This window comes from Mustelus asterias, chromosome 17 (genome assembly GCF_964213995.1).
Source record: "Mustelus asterias chromosome 17, sMusAst1.hap1.1, whole genome shotgun sequence".
Lineage (NCBI taxonomy): Eukaryota > Metazoa > Chordata > Chondrichthyes > Carcharhiniformes > Triakidae > Mustelus > Mustelus asterias.
Genome location: NC_135817.1, coordinates 75,463,725 through 75,486,402, shown reverse-complemented (window position 1 = coordinate 75,486,402; position 22,678 = coordinate 75,463,725). Strand labels below are relative to the sequence as shown.

At 44.1% G+C, this 22,678-nt stretch overlaps 1 protein-coding gene across 4 annotated transcripts in view; it reads left to right on the top strand.

The window, feature by feature from the left end:
• LOC144506201 (cell adhesion molecule DSCAM) overlaps window positions 1–22,678 on the top strand; it is a 518,357-nt gene that overhangs the window by 488,162 nt on the left and 7,517 nt on the right. For 2 of the 4 annotated variants that reach the window (XM_078232062.1, XM_078232059.1), the window contains exons 30-31: window positions 7,125–7,322; window positions 10,253–10,555. In XM_078232062.1, the coding sequence (XP_078088188.1) occupies window positions 7,125–7,322; window positions 10,253–10,555 (501 nt within the window). Of the gene's footprint in view, window positions 1–7,124; window positions 7,323–10,252; window positions 10,556–14,739; window positions 14,743–16,022; window positions 16,026–22,678 lie in introns of all 4 variants that reach the window. The other 2 variants (XM_078232061.1, XM_078232060.1) reach the window with 2 other exon arrangements.

The window sequence follows — 22,678 nt, the reverse complement described above, 5'->3', positions numbered from 1 at the left end:
TGCAGTAGCTGGGGAGGGGGTAGCAGTCCAAGGCAGGAGGGCCCCAATCATGAAAAGGAGCCAGTGAGAGAGATTCTCCACCATGCACTCTCGCCCGAAGGCCTGGGCAAGCTAACCTGTTGGGCTCCCCCCCACTTTATCGAACTTGTCCAGCTACCCTGAGTGGCCATTAAATGGCTGCCAGTGGGGGAATAGTAACATAACATGGGGAGGAGGTGGCATAATGGTGCTGTCACTGGACTAGTAATCCAGAGACCCAGCGTAATGCACTGGTTCGATTCCCACTATGGCAGATGGTGAAATTTGAATTCCTATGTGTATAAATATATTGGGGAGAGTCCATTCATGATGCTTCCTTGATTCTTTCATTGGCTGTGAAGCGATTTGGAGCAAAAGGCACTATAGGAATATGAATATCTGCTTCCTTGATGGCATCGGGAATATTTCTTTAAAGAAATCAAGTACAGAATTAGAGGTGGAGTTGAATTCTTGCTTGACAACTGCATTCTTTATGTATGCAGCACCTCCAACAGTTTTAAAGGAATCTTAATCTGGAATTCAGAGTCTCATAATGACTGTGAAACCATTGTCGATTGTGGTAAAAACCCATCTGGTTCACTAATGTCCTTTAGGGAAGGAAATCTGCCATCCTTACCTGGTCTGGCCTACATATGACTCCAGAACCACAGCAGTGTGATTGAATCTTAAATGCCCTCAGGGATGGGCAATAAATGCTGGCTCAGCCGGCGACACCCACATCTCATGAATTAATTAAAACAATTCTTCCCTTTCTATGTGAAGAACTAGATGAGAAATGAACAAATAGTCTAACACTTTGACCAGCTCCAACACACACTGGACACTTGTGTTTGATCAGCTTGTGTATTCATTCTCTTCCTGGCCAATTTCCTCGGCAACCAATGACCCACCATGATAACAAAATCACAAAATCACGTGGAGTAGATGGTGGTTTACTGGTGATGTCACTCGACTAGTTAATCAGAGGTCAGGCAAGCACTCTGGGGGACATGAGTTCAAATCCCACCACGGCAGCTGGTGGAATTTAAATGTAATCAATAAATCTGGAAGTAAAAATGACTGAAACTGTCATCAACTGTGGCAAAAAAAATCCATCTCTAATGTCTTTTAGCTCGGGAATTCTGCTGTCCTTATCTGGTCCGGTCTATATGTGAATCCAGACCCACAGCAGTGTGGTTGACTCTTAACTGAGCTCTGAAAGCAAGGTGTTTCACTGTCTGTGCGGAGTCTGCACATTCTCCCCATGACTGCATGGGTTTCCTCTGGGTGCTCTGGTTTCCTTCCCCAGTCTGAAAGACAGGCTGGTTAGGTGCATTGGCCGTGCTAAATTCTCCCCCAGTGTACCCGAACGGGCGCCGGAGTGCGGTGACTACGGGATTTTCACAGTAACTTCATTGCAGTATTAATGCAAGCTTACTTGTGACACTAATAAGTAAATAAAATAAATAAATGGCCTTGGAAGCCAAAGACAATTAGGGATGTGCAACAAATGCTGGCCTTGCCAGTGACACCCACACCCCGTGAAAGAATTTAAAAGATGATTATATTACTGAGAAAACATGCCTTTGACATTTTCTAAGACTTTGAATGCTTTGTCAGTCAGTCACCAAATGGCAAAACAGTTTTATAATAAGTGTAGCGACAGATTTTCTGTCCCTCCCATTTGCAATTAATGGAATCCTTCCACAGAGAACAATGGCTCAGGGATTGGCATGATGGCAGCATCATTTTGGGACCTTGAAGCAAAGTCATCACAATTTCTACTCACGTTTACAACTCGCTTGATGAAAGCTCTGATCCTTACACTTCACCACGCTGGAGGTTCATCTGAGATCAATAGCAGAACATTGCAGTTCTTAATTCATTCTCACCGCCCCAGGGGGCAAAGGAGAGAGAGAGAGAAAGAGCACTGCATCAATTTTCAGTGAATAATTGACACCATGTACCACTACTGCGAGATTGTTAGAGAATAATGGAGAAAGAGAATTTATTTATTTTTTTGCTGCTTTTTAAATCCCAATCCGGCTTTCTTCCCTTTCTCCAAGCGGTACTTACCTCCGTCTGAGGTAGGACTCCGCAAATGATGGTCGGATATGCGCCTGGCACCATTTAGTGGGCATACGTCACGTGTGCCCCAGATAGTGAGTAACAGAGGGCTCTTTAGTCATTGTGGGTGGCACGGTGGCACAGTGGTTAGCACTGTTGCCTCACAGCGCCAGGGACCCGGGTTTGATCCCCGGCTTGGATCACTGTGTGTGTGGAGTCTGCACATTCTCCTTGTGTCTGTATGGGTTTCCTCTGGATGCTCCAATTTGCGCCCACAAAGAAAGATGTGCCAGTTAGATGCATTGGCCACGCTAAATTCTCCCTCAATGTACCTGAATGGGCACCGGAATGTGGCGACTAGGGGATTTTCACAGTAACTTCATTGCAGCGTTAATGTAAGCCTACTTGTGACACTAATAAATTAACTTTAACATTGCGAGCACCAGCAAAAGCAAGTTCCTGCCCTTGCCCCATAGAGGCAGGACCAGACGCTACAGCCCCTCAAACAGATTTCTCTGCTCGGCTGGATCTGTATCACAACCGCATTGATCTGCCTTTTCTCCACATCCCTTAAATCGATTCATCTCCAGTTCACAATCTACAACAGACCGCACCTCCCCCAAGCCCAGACCTCAACATTTTTTTTTACAAGGAGAAAGTTCCAGATTTCCACTCACCTTTGTGTGAAAAGTTCTTCCCCGTCGTCACCCCTGAACGGCTAATTTTAAGGTTGCTCTTGTTCTGTTCACCCCTTGCAGCAGAAATACTTGATTTCTATTTATTCTCGAAAATTCTTTGATCAGATTAAATACCTCAATTAGATAGAAACATAGAAACTAGAAGCAGGAGTAGGCCATTCGACCCTTTGAGCCTGCTGTGCCATTCATTTTGATCATGGCTGATTATCGAATTCAATATCCTGATTCCCCCTTCCCTTTACTCACCTATACTCAAAGGAATATTGGCCTGGCCCATGCAACTTGCCCTAATTATTTAAAGCTTTTAGCCCGAAATGATGTGATCTATGGCCCACCATCAGCCAGCTGGAATTCATTCACCAGCCTCCCAAGCCACTGTAGCCACTCCACCTTGTTAGATTCTCATGATTCCCTTTTCCTTTTCCCTTCTTTGTGTATTGACACACACTGTACCTCATATAAAGCTTTCATTTTTCTTATTATGCCTCCTTTCCTTTCCTACTAAAATCTCTTCTACCGTTTACCCATTTCTCGTTGATCACTCAAACACATCACTGGCCATTCTATTCCTTTTCCTGTAGTGTGTGTGTGTGTGGGGAGTGTGCTGTGGTGTGGGCACAGGCAGGTGGGTGTGGTTCTCTTTGTGTGGGAATGCTTGCATGGTCTGTGTTGTGTGTGTATGTGTGTTTGTGTATACTCGTGTGGGTGGTTGTGTGGTCTGTATGTGTGTGGGTGAATGTTTGGACCTGTGCATGTGTGTGATCTATGGTGGATGCATTGGTCTGTGAGGATGTGTGGTGTGTGGATCTGGTGTGGATGTGTGCATGTGTGTGTGTGTGGTCTGCAGGTGTGTGTAGATCTATGTGTGCTTAATTCCATGTGTGCGTGTATTGTGTATGTGTGCACATCTGTGTGTATGTATGTGTCTCTTTTTGTATGTATGCCAGTGTGTGTTTGTGTTTGTGTCTATTTCTGCGTGTGTATGCATGTTCCTGTGTTCCTGTGTGTGTGTGTCTGCATGCATGTGTGTGTATCTGTGTTTGTATGTTTGTTTATATATATCTGTATGTGTGTGTGTGTTTGTGTGTGTATCTGTTTCTGCGTGTGCATGCATGTGCCTGTGTTCCTGTGCGTGTGTGTCTGTGTTTGTATGTGTGTTTATATGTTTGTGTGTATCTGTTCATGTGTGTGTGTTTGTATTTATGCGTGTACCTGTGTGTGTGTGTGTGTATGTGTGTGTGCATGTGTGCATGCGTGTAACTGCGCACACGCCTTCGAAACACTGTTCACCTGCAACATCTTCCGGTCTCGGTGAAGGATCTTCGGTTGTAAAATGTATCTCCGTTCACTCATGTTTTTCTTTGAATAAAAGCATAAGGACATAAGAAATAGCAGCAGGATAAGGCCGTTGGGCCCTTCAAGCCTGCTGTTTCATTTAATAAGATCACAGCTGAAATCCTACTTCACCTTCCCACACAATCCATGTATCTATTAACTCCCTGAGTATCCAGAAAGCTATCAACTATTTCCCCTAATCTTCATTTTTACAATGTGACCTCTAATTCTGCACTCACAGGTAAAATCAACATTATCCTCCCCCCCCACCCCCCCCCCCCCCCCCCCCGTACTCTGGAGACCTGAGTTGTGTCTTCAGCGTCCCTCCAAAGAAAAATTCTTTATTGCTACAAGACTCGTTTACCTAAAGACCTATCCCAGCACCATCCTTGTCATACGCCATTATCAAAGGAATTTTAATAAGCACAACATTACGGAGTTCTTTGACATAACCAGCTTAGTGCAGCAGGAAAGTATTTTAATTTTACTTGTCACTGTCGAGGCTGCAGTATGTCAAATCTATCTCTGCAGAGCCGCACTGGAGAATGCCTCATTGTTTAAAATGATCATCATTGCAGTTTAATTAGGTGTAAATAATTCAGAATGCTATGGAAAACAAACGACGTGTTTTTGTGATTTTTTTTTTATAAGCACGGAGAAATAAGCATGAAATGGTATTAAAAGCTAACAATTACAGCAATTTCCTGTGAGATTGTGATTGTAAATTACGCAAAGGTTCCAAGCATAAAATGAACAGCAGTTTGCCTTCGAAACGCGACCACATTTCATGCCCATTTTTCAGAACCAAGGGGCCTCTAAAGCCTTCAGGAATGGCAGTTAGGAAGCACACGCTGAACACACACTGGAATTACACAGCCTGCCGCCATATTGGTGTCGGCAAAATTCCCTCCCTAATGTCATCCCACAGCACGTGGACTGCAGCGATTCAAGAAGGCGGCTCACCACCACCTTCTCAAAGGCAACTAGGGATGGGCAATAAATGCTGGCCAGCCAGCGACACCCATGTCCCACAAATGAATAAAAAAGAATTGATATTCCAAGTCCACAACATCTCCGCATACTCAGGTAAGGGATCTAAAGCCTGCATGATATCCCTCAGTGAGTGTTCAGGTAAACCAGGTAGACATGCAACCTAACAGGCTCTCGCTAAAGGGACCTGTTAAATGAAATTGATTTTAAGCTAATGAAAGGCAGAATGATATCCCATCTTCGTTGCCAGAAAGGGATTGTTGTGGGGATATTTTAAAAGGTGGCCAATTGTGTCTTAAACTAAGACAATTCAAAACTTGCTAGGCAAATATCCCTGTACAAAGTGAATGCAAGCAGGCTTTTTCCGCTGAGGCTAGGGGAGAAAAAAACCAGAGGGCATGGGTTAAGGGTGAAAGGAGAAAAGTTTAAAGGGAATATTAGGGGGGGCTTCTTCACGCAGAGAGTGGTGGAAGTGTGGAATGAGCTGCCGGATAAAGTGGTAAATGCGGGGTCACTTTTGGATGAGAGGGGTGTGGAGGGATATGGTCCAAGTGCAGGTCAGTGGGACTAGGCATAAAATGGTTCGGCACAGACAAGAAGGGCCAAAAGGCCTGTTTCTGAGCTGTAATTTTCTATGGTTCTAAAGATGTGACAAAATTTATTAAACATAAAAGATAGAACAGGACAATACAAATGTATAGCCGACCTGAGTCTCACACAGGGTTAAACAACTCTGGAACAGAGCGACAGAACCCCTCCGAAAGATCTGAAGCACAGTGTCAAATACAGATCAATTATACTTTTTTCTAATCAATAATACTGCCTTTCATTAGCTTAAAATCAATTTCATTTAACAGTGATACATCAATACAAATCTCTGTCAAGTACCTCAGCCATCCATATGATATTTAATAGCATAGTGATATTTTATTCATCTTTCTAAGTCTGGACATGATCTCCCCTCTTGGCACTAACTACATCCCTGTTCCCTGGTAACGGCAGACGCTACCGTCAGGTCGAAGTGGATGTTCCCACCGGCTCACTGCCAAGTTGAATAGACATGTGTTCCTGCATCCAGGGGCATATCTATCCTTGTGTCTGGGCAGTGAATACATGTATTCATTATAGTTGCAACATACGTTCCCTTATGGAATCCTCCTGATAAGACTGCTGCTGACTAACAAGTTCCTAGATCTTTGGCTTTAAACTGTTGACTTTTACCACCATGCCTTTCGGTAACTTGACCAAAGTAAACAATGCATTTGAAATACGTTAAAGTATCATCAGCATATATGTTTTGAAATCATAATTACTTGTTTTGATTGTGTTACTGCATGCACATATGTGTAAAACTGTTTGTGCTAGCTGGTCTTAAGAACCATTTAACTCCTTACTGATTTCTTGTCCTCTGAAAGACAACATTCTGCCTATAAATCTTATTAGCTGGTTAGGAATCCCCTTCCACTACAGGCCACAACCAGCAAAGTAATTGTTTAAAACATACTTGTCTACAATCTTGTATGTGTTCACTAAAGAATATCTACTGTCAAATTATGCACAGTACAATGGCCCTGAAAGTTGCTAATAAACCCTGTGAGGGTTCATTAAGTGTAACTTCAGGATTTGTGATGATTGCACGGTTGATTTGGACAGGGTAGGCACATAGTTTAGTAGAGGCTGAATTGGGAAGGATTTACTGTACATACAGAAGAATTATTACTGTGCAATTAGTACAAATGGCGAGATGCAATTCTAGCCAATCTGGACTCTTGTTAATGAGAAGTAGAGATGACAGACTTCCATAAGACATAGGAGCAGAATTAGGCCACTCGGCCCATCGAGTCTGCTCCACCATTCAATCATGGCTGATATTTTTCTCATCCCCATTCTCCTGCCTTTTCCCCATAACCTCTGATCCCCTCATTAATCAAGAACCTATCTATCTTTGTCCTCAGAAACTATACATAACAGACACTGAGCTTCTGTTGATCATTTTGTGGATTTTGTGATCTATAGATCCCACTGCCCGCAGGACTGTGAAGGGGGTGCCATCGACTCGCAATAGGTACTCCAGCCAGTGGACATTGAACAGACCCCACCCTACCGTGTCTGCTCACACACTGACGACTGATTGGAGAATGCCAACACCACATGTAGCGGGATCTGTGGATAAGGAGAGCGATAGTTACAGTGTCAGTCCATCACAGGATACAGGTATTTCTGCAGCATCGCATAGATGTGCTCCATCCCTTATCCACTCATGCAAATATTTATTCTCTAGGGAATGCTGGATGTTATTCCATACAATATCTTTGGGGATGGAGATCATGGGCATGACACCTGAGGGAGTGAGTTACAGCATTTCTTTCACCTGTAGTAAAGATTAATGAGTAGCAGAAAGCAAAATAATGGGTAATGCAAGGCTGACTATCCTTTACGTGCAGTAAATTATATTCTGCATTAGCAATGGGACAATGTTTTTTACTCAGTTGCACTTGTGTAGGCGGTGTCTGTCTCTTTAAGTAGAAGTGAGTCACCTGACTTCAGAGACCAATGGAAACTGAAAGTGAGTGGTCACACCAGAGGTGGAGTCCTCTCTCAGGCAGAATCTTCCAGCAGCCATGTAGTACGCATGTAAGGACTGGAGCTCTGGTCCAGGGCAGCCCAGGACTACAAACCTCTTGTACCTAAGTTTCTCTTGTCAATAAATACCTTTAGTAACTAAAAAAGTCTCAATTCTATTGACAAAGCCTTGGCTGCCACAACATAACCAAACTGAAATGTTGTCTACAGTCTACCTACCACCCATCCCCCCTTGTTGCTGCAAAGACCAAGAAGTCATCAGTTGCTGCAGCTAGTCTCATTATTAGCTCATTCACAACATGCTGAGAACCTCACTAGAATGTCACACTTGCATAAAAATGAAAGACTTGCATTTATCTAGCATCTTTCACAACCTCAGAACATCCCAAAGCACTTTACAAACGCTGCTTTAATTTGGAATGGACAAGGTTCGAGTCCCACTCCAGAAGGCCCAGCGTCAAAATTTAGGCTGACACTGGAGCGTATTTCTGATGGAGTTCTGCACTGTTGGAGATGCCGTCTTTTGGGTGAGGCAGTAAACCGAGGCCCCATCGTCTCCCTCAGGAGAATGTAAAAGATCACGTGGCACTCTTAAAAAGAAGAGTAGGGGAGTTCCCCCGGCTGTCCACGACAATATTCAATCCTCAGCCAACGTCTAAAAACAGGTTATCCAGTCATTGGCACTTTGGAAGCTTGCAGAGTCCCAATTGGTTGCCATGATTTCCCAAGACTACCATGACCTCACTCAAGACTACTTCATTGGCAGTGAAGCATTTTGGTTTGACCTGAGGTCATGAAAGACTTAATATTGGATGGCACAATGGTATAGTGGTTAGCACTGCTGCCTCACAGTGCCAGGGACCCTGGTTCGATTCCCGGCTTTGGTCACTGTCTGTGCGGAGTCTGCACGTTCTCCCAATATCAATATGGGTTGCCTCCAGGTGCTCCAGTTTCCTCCCACAGTCTGAAAGACGTGCTGGTTAGGTGCATTGACCATGCTAAATTCTCCCTCAGTGTACCCGAACAGGCACCGGAGTGTGACGACTAGGGGATTTTCACGGTAACTTCATTGCAGTGTTAATGTAAGCCTACTTGTGACACAAATAAATAACCTTTAAGAAATGCAAGTTTGCCCTGCCTTGGACAGCTGGGTTAGTTGTATCTGACACTTGCTCTTTCTATACTAGTAATCAGGTTTTGTGGGGATTTTTGCAAGCATCACATTGTCTGACTTACAATGAAACGCTAGGATCATATGAAGGTTGACTCCAATAAACTTCAATCACCTGGGAGAAAGCCTTAATCTTTTAGCATGGCACAGAGGGAGGCTATACAGCCCATTGTTCCTGTGCCAACTCTTTGAAGAACTATCCAACAAGTCCCACTCTTTACCATAGCCCTGAAAAAAATTCCTCTTCAAATATTTATCTAATTCACTTTTGAAAGTTACCATTAAATCTGCTTCCACCACCCAGCCAAGCAGTGTATCCCAGTCTCACAGTATCATTAAAAATTCTCCGCCCCTTGAATTCTTTTGGCAGCTGCATTAATTCTGCCTCGTTGAGTTACTGACCTTTCTCTCTGTGGACTGCGTGCCTCCATGTTGATTCTATTAAAACCCCTCACCTTTGTGAGTCTCTCCCCCCCCGCCCCCCCCCCCCCCCCCCCCCGCTTCCCCAGGATGACTGCTCTGCTCCAAGGGAACAAATCTGGCTCCACTATTCTGTCCACATAATTTCAGTCCTTCATAGAATGGGAGAATATTAAAGGCCATTCAGCCCACTGAGTCTGTACTGGCTCTTTCAAGGATAGCCCCCCCCTCCCAGATGCTTTTTCCCAAATGTCTGCAGTTTTTTCCCCGTCATGTGCTTATCCAGTTTCTTTTTGAAGGCGACTAGAGAATCTGAATCCCTCACCCTAACAGACAGTTCATTCCAAATCTACAGCCTCCTTGTGTAAAATCGTTTTACCGCATGTCGTCACTACTTCTGTGCCAGTCACTTTAAACATGTGCCCTCTAGTTATCAATCCTTCAGCCATTGGAAATAGTTTAACATTGCTATTCTATTTGAAGCCTTGGTGATTTTAAACACCTCCATCAAATCTCCTCTTCATCTTCTCTGTTCCATGAAGAATAACCCCCTTCCCCAGTCTATCCATGACACTGTAAGCTCACCCCTGGAACCATTCTAGTATATCTCTTCTGCACATTCTCCAAAGCTTTTGTGTCCTTCTTAAAGTGTGGTGTCCAAAATTGAACCCCCCCCCAGCTGGAGCCCGACTCATGTTTTGTATAGGCTTATTGTAAAGACCTGCCATTTGTACGCACTCTTTGCCTTTATTTATAGGCTTTATTAATTGCTTTATTCGTCTGTCCTGCCAGTTTCAAAGACTTATGTGCAAGCATCCCCAGGTCTCTCTCTTCCTGCACCGTTTAAGAACTGCTTGAACTCATTTCAAATAGCGTTGCTGAGTTTGGGTTTCTGTTTGTGTGATTCACCTCCATCCTCTTACTGTGTGTGGAATTTGATTTTGTAATGATGTGTGTTCTTTCCTGTTAGACAGAGCACGCAGTAGCATGGTCTCCACGGAAAGTGCCTCCTCTACATACGAGGAGCTGGCACGTGCTTACGAACACGCCAAGATGGAGGAGCAGTTGCGGCACGCAAAGTTTACAATCACAGAATGCTTCATATCGGACACATCTTCGGAGCAGCTAACAGCTGGGACCAATGAGTACACAGATAGCCTAACGTCCAGCACGCCTTCAGAATCGGGCATCTGCAGGTTTACCGCATCACCACCAAAACCTCAGGATGCAGGGAGGGCCGCAAACATGGCAGTCCCAAAAGCACATCGACCAGGTATGTCGGACTTTGCAGCTTTAGACAAAATGTACGCTTCAGAGCAAGATTTTGACCTTGCGTTCACATCCAAACCCAAATCTGGTTGTTTAGTGACAGTGTTGCACCTGATCTCTCGTGGTGTGATCATGAATGTGGTTCTGATCTCCGGTGAGCTAGTGACGTGAACAAGGGTGATCTATGTCATTCGGCATGCTTGGTTTCATTGGTCAGAACACTGAATACAGGAGTTGGGACGTCTTGTTGAAGTTGTACAAGACATTGGTAAGGCCACATTTGGAGTACTGTGTACAGTTCTGGTCGCCCTATTATAGAAGGGATATTATTAAACTAGAAAGAGTGCAGAAAAGATTTACTATGATGCTACCGGGACTTGATGGATTGAGTTATAAGGAGAGGCTGGATAGACTGTGACTTTTTTCCCTGGAGCATAGGAGACTGAGGGGTGAACTTATTGAGGTCTATAAAATAATGAGGGGCATAGATCAGCTAGATAGTCAATATCTTTTCCCAAAGATAGGGGAGTCTAAAGCTCGAGGGCATAGGTTTAAGGTGAGAGGGGAGAGTTACAAAAGTATCCAGAGGGGCAATTCTTGCACATAGAGGGTGGTGAGTGTCTGGAACAAGCTGCCAGAGGTAGTAATAGAGACAGGTGCAATTTTGTCTTTTAAAAAGCATTTAGACAGTTACATGGGTAAGATGGGTACAGAGCGATATGGGCCAAATGCGGGCAATTGGGATTAGCTTAGGGGTTTTAGAAAAAGGGTGGCATGGACAAGTTGGGCCGAAGAGGCTGTTTCCATGCTGTAAACCTCTATGACTCTATGATGCTATGTGATTTAGTGATATCTATTGGTGTGATCTGTGTAATCTAGTAATGTGTATGGCTGTGATCCATTTGAACAAGTGATGTGTATGGGTGTGATCCATGGTGATCTAGGGATATGTATGAGTGTGATCCATGTGATCTAGTGGTGTGAAGGAGGGTGATCCGTGTGATCTAGTGATGTCTATGTGTGTGATCCGTGATGATCTAGTGATTATGTGTGTCTGTGTTATCAATGATGATATAGTGATCTGCATAACTATAATCAATTGGGATCTAGTGATGTGTATTGCAGTGAACAAGATGATCTAATGATGTGTATGAGGGTGACCCATGGGGATTTAGTAATATGTATGGGGGTGAACCATGGTAAGCAAATGGTGTGTATGGGTGTGATCCATAGTGATCCAATGATGTATATATGTTTAATCCATGGAAATGTGGTAGAGATTCCAATACCAAATATAAAGAAAAAGAACAGTACAGCACAGGAACAGACCCTTCAGCCCAAGTCTGTGCTGACACAGATGCCTCTCTAATCTAATATTCTCTTGCCTCTACATGGTCCATATCCCTCTATTCTCTGCCTATTCATGTATCTATCCAGATGCCTCTTGAACATTGTTATAGAATCTGCTTCCACCACCTCCTCTGGCAGCGCGTTCCAGGCATTCACCACCCTGTGTGTGAAAAACTTGCCCCTTACATCTCTTTTGAACTTTCCCCCTCTCACTTTCAACCTATGCCCCCAAATAATTGACTCTTCAACCCTGGAAAAAAGACTCTGACTATCCACTGTACCCAAGCCTGTCATAATCTTATAAACCTCTATCAGGTCCCCCCTCATCCTCCAATGCTCCAATGAAAACAATCCAAGTTGTTCAACCTTTCTTCATAGTCCATGTCCTCGAAACCAGGCAACATCCTGGTAAATCTCGTCTGCACCCTTTCCAATGCATCAATATCTTTCCGGTAGTGTGGTGACCATAATTATACACAATACTCCAAATGCAGCTTAACCAAAGTCTTACACAGCTGCAACATGATTTTCCAATCCCCATACTCAACGCCCCAACCGATGAAGGCCAGCATGCCATACGCCTTCTTGACCACCCTGTCCACCTGAGTTGCCACCTTCAGGGAACTGTGGATCTGCACATCTAGATCCCTCTGTATGCTAATATTTCTAAAGGCTCTACCATTTACTGTATACTTTCCTTCTGCAATAGACCTTCCAAATTGCATCACCTCACATTTGTCTGGGTGGAATTCCATCATCTGCCAACATTTGGCCCAGGTCACCAGCCGATTTATATCCTGCTGTATCCTCTGATAATCCTCCTCACTATCTGCTACTGCCCCAATTTTTGTACCATCCGCAAATTTATTAATCAGACCACCTACATTTTCCTTCAAATCATTTATATATATTATAAACAACAGAGGTCCCAGCACTGATACTTGTGGAATATCGCTTGTCACAGACCTCCAGTTAGAAAAATACCCTTCCATTGCTACTCTCTGCTTTCTATGCCCAAATGATGTGGAGATGCCTGCGTTGGACTGGGGTAAACACAGTAAGAAGTCTCACAACACCAGGTTAAAGTCCAACAGGTTTATTTGGTAGCAAACGCCACTAGCTTTCGGAGCGCTGCTCCTTCGTCAGGTGAGTGGAAGATCTTCCACTGTTGGACTTTAACCTGGTGTTGTTAGACTCCTTACTGTGTTCTATGCCCAAGCCAGTTTTGTGTCCATTTTACCAGCTCACCTTGGATCCCATATTATATCACTTTCTGTATCAGCTTGCCATGAGGAACCTTATTGAAGATTTTATTAAAGTCCATGTATACAAGATCCACTGCCCTGCCCTGGTCAATTTTTCTTGTCACTTCCTCAAAGAACTCAATCAAGTTTGTGAGACATGACCTCCCCTTCACAAAACCATGCTGTCTATCGCTAATAAACCTATTCTCTTCCAGATGTGAATACATCCTGTCCCTAAGAATCTTCTCCAATAATTTCCCCATCACTGATGTAAGGCTCACAGGCCTGTAATTTCCCCGATTGTTTCTTCTGCCCTTCTTAAACAGAGGAACAATGTTAGCTACTCTCCAATCCTCTGGTACTTCACTCGTGGCTAAAGAGGATACAAAGATTTTGGTCAAGGCCTCAACAATTTCTTCCCTCGCCTTTCTCAGTATTCTGGGATAGACCCCATCTGACCCTGGGGACTTGTCCACCTTAATGTTTTTCAAACCCTCCAATACCTCCTTTTTTTTATCTCAACATGTCCTAGAATGTCAATATTCTCCTTTCTACACTCACCATCCACCACATCCTTCCCCTTTGTGAATACTGAGGCAACATACTGATATAAAGTTAGCTCTGCACAGTAACTGGATTTATTCAGATTCGAATGATGTGAATTTTCACCTTTCAGATGATCATTTATTGCACATCCCTCGAGCATTTCGATGCACCCATATCCCTCTATCAAGCCAGAATATGGTCAGAATGACTGGAATTTAGCTGTAAGCTTTGAGTAAGAATTTTGATTTTGATTTTGATTCGATTTATTATTTTCACATGTATTATTATACAGTAAAAAGCATTGTTTCTTCCGTGCAGTACAGTCAAAGCATACCGTTCATAGGGAAGGAAAGGAGAGAGTGCAGAATGTAGTGTTTCAGTCATAACTAGGGTGTAGAGAAAGATCAACTTAATGTGAGGTGAGTTCATTCAAAAGTCTGATGGCAGCAAAGAAGAAGCTGTCCTTGAGTTGGTTGGTAATGATCTCAGACTTTTGTATCTTTTTCCCGACAGAAAAAGGTGGAAGGGAGAATGTCCGTGGGGTCCTTAATTATGCTGGCTGGTTTGCCGAGGCAGCGGGAAGTGCAGACAGAGTCAATGGATGGGAGGCTGGTTTGCGTGCTGGATTAGGCTACATTCACAACCTTTTGTAGTTCCTTGCAGTCTTGGGCAGAGCAGGAGCCATACCAAGCTGTGATACAACCAGAAAGAACGCTTTCTATGGTGCATCTGTAAAAGTTGATGAGAGTCGTTTGGTGACAAGCCAAATTTCCTCAATCTTCTGAGAAGGTAGAGTAGTAAGCAGACTTTCTTAACCATAGCGTCCACATGGAGGGACCAGGACAGGTTGTTGGTGAGCTGGACATCTAAAAACTTGAAGCTTTCAACCATTTCTACTTTGTCCCGTTGATGTAGACAGGGGCATGTTCTACTCTACGCTTCCTGAAGTCGATAACAATCTCCTTCATTTCATTGACATTAAGAATTGTGCTCAATCAGATCATTGGGTGTTAAATATTCAGAAGGTGATCGGGGTTTCATTTGGTAGGAGGTGTTTCTGGTCCAGGCCACTCGTAACCAGCGAAGGAATAAAGAATAGTTTGATTTTGCTCAAGCATTTTTCTGCTGTTGTCGTATTACTGTTGTAAAATTCAGTCAAACAGCACAGTCTGCAAATACAACACCCACCTCAGGCATTCATGTCCTCCGCTGTGTAACTAATGATAACTCTGTCTGTGGATCAATGTCTCCTGAGCAGTGGGAATGTTTGGGCACAAATATGTCATTAATGAGCATGTCACTAGGTACTTTGAATCTATTAATCTCACTTGCCTAACCCCTTTTAAAATTACTTCCGCCCTAGAATTTTTTTTTAATGTGTTATTCTGATTGAGTTACTTCCAGTCTACCAGAAGGCGATGGCCCAGTGGTATTATCGCTAGACTATTAATCCAGAAGCTCAGCTAATGTTCTGGGGACCCGGGTACGAATCCCGCCATGGCAGATGATAGAATTTGAATTCAATTTTTAAAAATCTGGAATTAAGAATCTACTGATGACCATGTAACCATTGCTGATTGTCAGAAAAACATATCTGGTTCACTAATGTCCTTTAGGGAAGGAAATCTGCCGTCCTTACCTGGTCTGACCTACATGTGAATCCAGAGGCACTGCAATGTGGTTGACTCTCAACTGCCCTCCAAAGGCAACTAGGGATGGGCAATAAATGCTGGCCAGCCAGCAATGCCCATGTCCCACAAATTAATTTTTTAAAAGTCCAGTCGTGATCACGTCATGTGTTGTGTGTGGGTTATCTAAAAGGTACAGTGTCATGGAACCATGCAACACAGAGGAGGCCATTCACCCCATTTGTTTCTGTACTGTTCTTCTAACCTACAGTTAGCTCCACTCCCTTATTATTGAAAGTTATTGAACATAATTTCACCATTTCGTTTAGATTACATGGTCTAAAGCTCGTTAAGTAAAATCATTTCTCCTCATCTTATCTCATCCCTGGTGCCTTTGATATTATCTTCTGGCCATTGACCCTCTCATTAGTGGAAACTGTTCTTCCTATCATAGAATCCCTATAGTGCAGAAGGAGGCCATTCAGCCCATCAAGCATGCACCAACAACAATCCCACCCAGGCCCTATCCCCGTAACCCCTCATAATTACCCTGCTAATCCCCTTGACACTAAGGGGAAATTTATCATGGCCAATCCACCTAATCTGTACATCTTTGGAGTGTGGGAGGAAACCGGAGCGCCCGGAGAAAACCCACGCAGACACGGGGAGAACATGCAAACTCCACACAGACAGTCACCCAAAGCAGGTATTGAACTCGCTCCTTGGAGCTGTGAGGCAGCAGTGATAACCACCGTGCCACCGTGCCACTCCATCAAAACGCCTCATTGGCCAACTGTGACCGTTGCTTTCCTGTTTGGAAACTTTTCAAGGAAATATTTCAACATTGGAGTGAATTCAAGAGTTAGAATTCCTCAACACTAACAGAGAGGAAATTCATATCACAGAACTACGAATTGGAATCTATAGTAACTTGTCATTGCAGTCCTGAGGGTGTGCTGCACTGTCAGAACTGCTGTCTTTTGGATTTAAACTAGAATGTGTAGAATCGTACAAAAAGAGACCATTCGGCCCATCAATCCTGCACCAGCTCTTTTAAAGGCCAATTCATGTGGCTTCATTTTCCTCCTATCACTCCAACTCCTTTCCTTCAAGTTATTATCCAATTTTCTTTTGAAAGTCACTCTTGAATCTGTTTCCACCATCTTGTGAGGTGATGCATTCTGAACCCTAACCAGTTGTTGTGTAAAAATGGTTTCCCTTATCCTGCCTCGAGCTGTTCTGCCTCCCACAACTTTCACTCACAAATGAGCATGACATTTGCTAGAGTCTCACAAAGTTTATTATTGCCCGACATCTGTTTTTAACCACAACCGCTCAATCCCTACCCTGACCTTCCAGCAGTCTTGTCATCCCTGGATGAAGAGATCATTGGGGCCTGAGCAATTGATCTCCATTGACACCACAGTGAAGGACTGAAGGAATGCTGCATTTCCGGGGGGCAGGGTTTTGCCTTTCATTGTTTAATTCAAAACTCTGGTCGAAATGGGATCGATTGAAAATTTCAGAACTAAGCTTGGATAGTATTTTGTTAGGAAAGTGTTGGCTCGAGGGGCTGAATAGCCTCCTTCTGTTCCTGTGTTCTTGTTCTTTTTTTATTCATTCGTGGAACATGGGCGTCGCTGGCTGGCCGGTATTTATTGCCCATTCGTAGTTGCCCTTGTTCAGAGTTGAGAGTCACATGTAGGCCAGGCCAGCTAAGAACGGCAGATTTCCTTCCCTTAAATGGGCATTAGTGAACCAGATGGGTTTCTCCGACAATCGACAATGGTTTTAAAGTTATCAGTACATTCTTAATTCAATAAAAGCAAATTACTGCCGATGCTGGAATCTGAAACCAAAAGAGAAAATGCTGGAAAATCTCAGCAGGTCTGGCAGCAACTGTAAGGAGAGAAAAGAGCTGACGTTTCGAGTCCAGATGACCCTTTGTCAAAGCTGGTAGATAGTCTGTTGCCGGAAATGGAGACAGAAAGATCAAGGAAGGGAAGGGACAAAGGGTCATCTGGACTCGAAACGTCAGCTCTTCTCTCTCCTTACAGATGCTGCCAAACCTGCTGAGATTTTCCATTCTTAATTCAAGATTTTTTATTTTGGAATTCAAATTCCACCATCTGCTGTGGTGGGATTTGAACCCGGGTCCCCAGAACATTAGCTGAGCTTCTGGATTGATAGTCGAGCAATAATAACACTAGGTCATTGCCTCCCTGTAGAAATTTGGGCAGCAGTGAGGTTTGAACCCATGTCTCCATTGTGGGTAGAGTTTAAGTCTAGCGCGTTAGACCATTACCACATTCACAGGACCATGGTTCAGGTGAATGTGAAAATCCCATACTATTGGAGCTGAAAGCTGAGCATTATCTTTTTGCTCTGGCCAGCATTCCTCTCTAAATAAGCCCCACAAAAAGTACATTTGTTGGCCGTTCATTTCATTGTTGCCTGCGCGCAAAATGACTGCTGCATTGTTAGTATAAAAATGACCAGCACAGTTCACGATAGCTCATTGTGAGAAGCATTTGGAGACCTTTCTGAGATGTGATAAGATGCAACATAAATCTCTGTCTTTCTTTCCTCCCACGTGTTCCTCAAGCCCAATAATACTATTGATTTTACTGACCTTATCAGCTATCTTAGTTGGCATATCAAGGGGCCCATCTCAACAGAGGCAACCTGAAATCATCCAACAGCCATGTGAGAAAGATACATCAGGCAAGACAGTGTTTGTAATGGAATTAAAGAGCCACCAGAATTTGATCGGATTATTTGTCTCTCTAAGTTTGGTTCATTGGTATTGCTTTATTGGAGCATTTGTCAAACAGAGGGAGGGAAGATTTACTGGTCCTGAGAGTGCACCCGCCACTCAAATCTTCAGGGACCTTCATCTCTCAAGTATTATTTTTCTCTCCACGTCTCTAAACTTTTTCTGCTAACTTTTGATTGTCACAAACACGTTACAGTATTAAAGAAACGTAAGGGGACCCAAATAAAAGTAACTTCATCCTAAACGTACCAGAGCTGTATTTCGTTTCTGATGGACCTTAGAATCTTTGCATTCGAATCACCCTGAGTTAAAAAGGAGTGAGGTTTGGAACGATTTGAGGACAGTGACCTCTTAACTCTGAAACATGGGGTAGAATTTTAGGGATGGTGAGAGTCAGTGCCTAATGCGTAGCCGCATTGAACATTGATTATCAGTGGGCGGGACTTCCATCTACCCTTGGAAGGAAGTGTCCCCAATGCCCCCTGCTCCACCGCCCCCCCCCAATGAGAGCTGTCGGCCAATCAGTTTGGCCAGAAGCGGTACTGCAGCGCTCTGCCTAGGATAAGTCCTGAGACCTTCATAGAATCCCTACAGTGCAGAAGGAGGCCATTCGGCCCATCGGGTCTGCACCGACCACAATCCCACCCAGGCCCTATCCCCATAACCCCATGCATGTACCCTAGTTAGGCCCCCTGACACTAAGGGGCAATTTATCATCGCCAATCCACCTAACTCACACATCTTTGGACTGTGGGAGGAAACCCACGCAGACACGGGGAGAACGTGCAAACTCCTCACAGACAGTGGCCCAAGCTGGGAATCGAACCCGAGTCCCTGGCGCTGTGAGGCAGCAGTGCTAACCACTGTGCCACCGTGCTGCCCTTTTCAAAAGTAATCCCTAGGGGCAAGAGGATAGGGGATGCTGTGGGTGGAGGAGTTGGGAGGGGGATGATTGCAACATCAGGGAAAGGCTGGGGGTGGGGAGGGGTTTGGTGGGGGGGGGGGGGCAGTGAGAGGATGGGTGGGGTGGTTCAGGAGCTCCAACGTCCCCAATTTTCATAGTGAAATTCCCCCAACCGCCCCCCCCCGCCCCCACCCTCCCTCACCCCTTCCCACCCAAGATGGAGAAAAGTACTTTTGTCAGTTTCCCACCCAGCTTGCACCCGCTCCCGCCAGCCTATAGTTGAGGCCAAATGGGTAAGGTCATTAAGTGGCCCCTTAAGGTCTTAATAGGTAAATGAGCAGGTTTCCTGTCTGAGGCCCTGCCCACTCCAGCATGAAAGTATGTCTGGGTTTGGGTCGGTGGGTGGGTTCCTGGGGGATTCCCATCCTTTCAATGTTACACTTCCACCACCAGCCCCACCCCCCCCCCCCCCCCCCCGCCCCACCTCAGAATCCACCTTGTGGGGAGTGTAACATTCTGCCCATGGGTTCAGATTTAGCCAAGACTAATGAGACCAAAATCACTTTCTTTTTGCTTCTGGTTATGAAAAATACAAAATGAGATGAGTTTGAGGAAGCCGCAAAACTGTATCATGAAACCGTCTAAAATTCAGCCCTTGGTTAACAGCCATGGGTTTATCGAAGTTCATCCAATCCCTACAGTGCAGAAGGAAGCCACTTGGTCCATCGAGCCTCCACCGACTCTGCGACAGAGCATCTTACCTAGGCCCTATCCCTGTAACCCCACTAATCTCCCTCACCTATACGTCTTTGGATTGTGGGAGGAAACCGGAGCACCCGGAGAAAACCCAGGCAGACACGGGGAGAATGTGCAGACTCCACACAGACAGTGACCCAAGCCGGGAATCGAACCCGGGTCCCTGGTGCTGGGAGGCAGCAGCGCTAACCACTGTGCCACCGTGCCCGCACAAGGATGACAAGAGGCACAGGATGGTAGCTGTGGTTCAATTGGTCGCACCCTAGTCTCAGAGTGAGAACCTTGTGGATCCAAATCCCTCCCCTGATCCTTCGGCCGAACCGGAATGATCCCATCAGCAGGAAGGGCCTGAAAACTCTGCCCATTGCTGTTTTAATGTTTCCCACCTTCATTGCAATGACCACACTCCAGAAAGGACCTCATTGATTGTAAAGTGCTCCTGGTGAGATTGTGAAAGATGAGGATGTAATTACCAGTATTCTTTTCGGCATGCAAAATACCATCTTGGTGTTGTTTTGTGGTTGAGGGAAATAAATCTTTACTCTGTAGCCCAGACATGAAGAATAAATTTGATTAAGAAGTGGAAAAATATTCCATTCCCCGAGCACTTGTATCATTAGCTTGAAAGATGGATGCCTTAAATACCAAAAAGAATGGAAGGTATGTTTGTCTTTACACATGTAAACTGAAGGGGCTAACTCTGATTCCAGGGTTTTGATGCACCGAAGACGCACAAATGATGGTCATTAGGCCTTTGCTGTCACATGTGTGAAGCGACAAGACAGAGGTCAGCAAGGTCAAATCTTGCAGCAATGTTGGTGATGATACGGAACTGCACAGATTGAATAGAATGCAGAGCTGCCTTATTCACTTGCTTATTCAGTTCCACAATCGGCGAGGTTTTGCCCATTCACCCTCCAGCCATCATTTTTCTCAGAAAGAAAGCTCAAGAATGAATCCGTATAAATCAAGCTCATTAGCTCAATAAATCAGTGCGCTCACAGGAGGACTGAAATAAACCTCTGAATATGCCAGAGGCCATGTCATTTCAATCTCCCACAGTCACTCTTCACGCTCTCACACATACAAACATGCGCAGGCGCGCACACACACTCACATATACACATAAATACACACACAAATACACACACACTCACATATACACAAATACACACACAAATACACACACACTCACATATACACACAAATACATACACACACATACACACAAATACACACACACACACACACACACACATATACACACAAATACACACACACATATACACATAAATACACACACAAATACACACACACTCACATATACACATAAATACACACACAAATACACACGCACACACATATACACATAAATACACACACAAATACACACACACACACATATACACATAAATACACACACAAATACACACACACTCACATATACACATAAATACACACACAAATACACACACACTCACATATACACAAATACACACACAAATACACACACACTCACATATACACACAAATACATACACACACACATACACACAAATACACACACACACACACACATATACACACAAATACACACACACATATACACATAAATACACACACAAATACACACACACTCACATATACACATAAATACACACACAAATACACATGCACACACATATACACATAAATACACACACAAATACACACACACACATATACACATAAATACACACACAAATACACACACACTCACATATACACATAAATACACACACACACATACACACAAATACACACATACATACACGCACACACCACACACACACGCACACATACATACACGCACACACCACACACACACACACCACACGTACACATACACACACACACCACGCACGCATACACACATACACACACACGACACACACACACATACACACATACATACAAACACATACATACACACACACATACAAACACACCACACATAAACACACCACACACACATACACACACACACACAAAGTACACACACAGACCTCACATGCATGCAATACAAAAATACACACATACATGCATGCACACACACACAAATACACACACACACCACATACACACACCACACATAAATGTACACACACACACACATACACAAAAATACATACACATGTGTCAGGAATGCGTTGACTCAATCTATCACTGTCAGGCTTTAAGGACTCAATGTTGAGTTTTCTCGCCTGACCAGTGATTAGCTCACAACCATGTCAGTGTTCTAAGATTGGGATCTCAATTTTCAGATAAACAGTCAGAAGATTGTTCTTTTACAGCCTGCTGAGGCCCAGTTATTTAGAACATGATCCCATCTTCAAAATGGATGGCAGGAATGAGGAGGAAGGAAAAGTCATATCTTAATGAAGTCATGTAAGCGTGAAACAGCTTTATCGCTGTAATATTAGCCATTAACTACTAAATTAACCAACTGAAAAACAGCTTGTCATTAGCATGCCAGTCACTCATTCCTGTGTCCTATTTCCTACCCTTTAATTTAATTTTACTTTTTCCTATATATTCTAATTTTACCCTATTCCACCTACTCTACACAATCCTGGCTCTCTCCTCCCACTGATGATTTCATTGCTACTTCCTGCAATCTCAGTTAATCTCTCCTCCTACACCCACATGGCCGCTTCCACTGTGCTTCCATCTATGTTTACTTCGATCCATCGGCACGCATTCCCTCTCAGAAACATCATTCATAAACAAGGGCTCAGTTAACAAGTGGGCGGCACGATGACACAGCGGTTAGCACTGCTGCCTCACAGCGCCAGGGATCCGGGTTCGATTCCCGGCTTAGGGCACTGTCTGTGTGGAGTTTGCGGTTCTCCCCGTGTCTGTCTATGTGGGTTTCCTCCGGGTG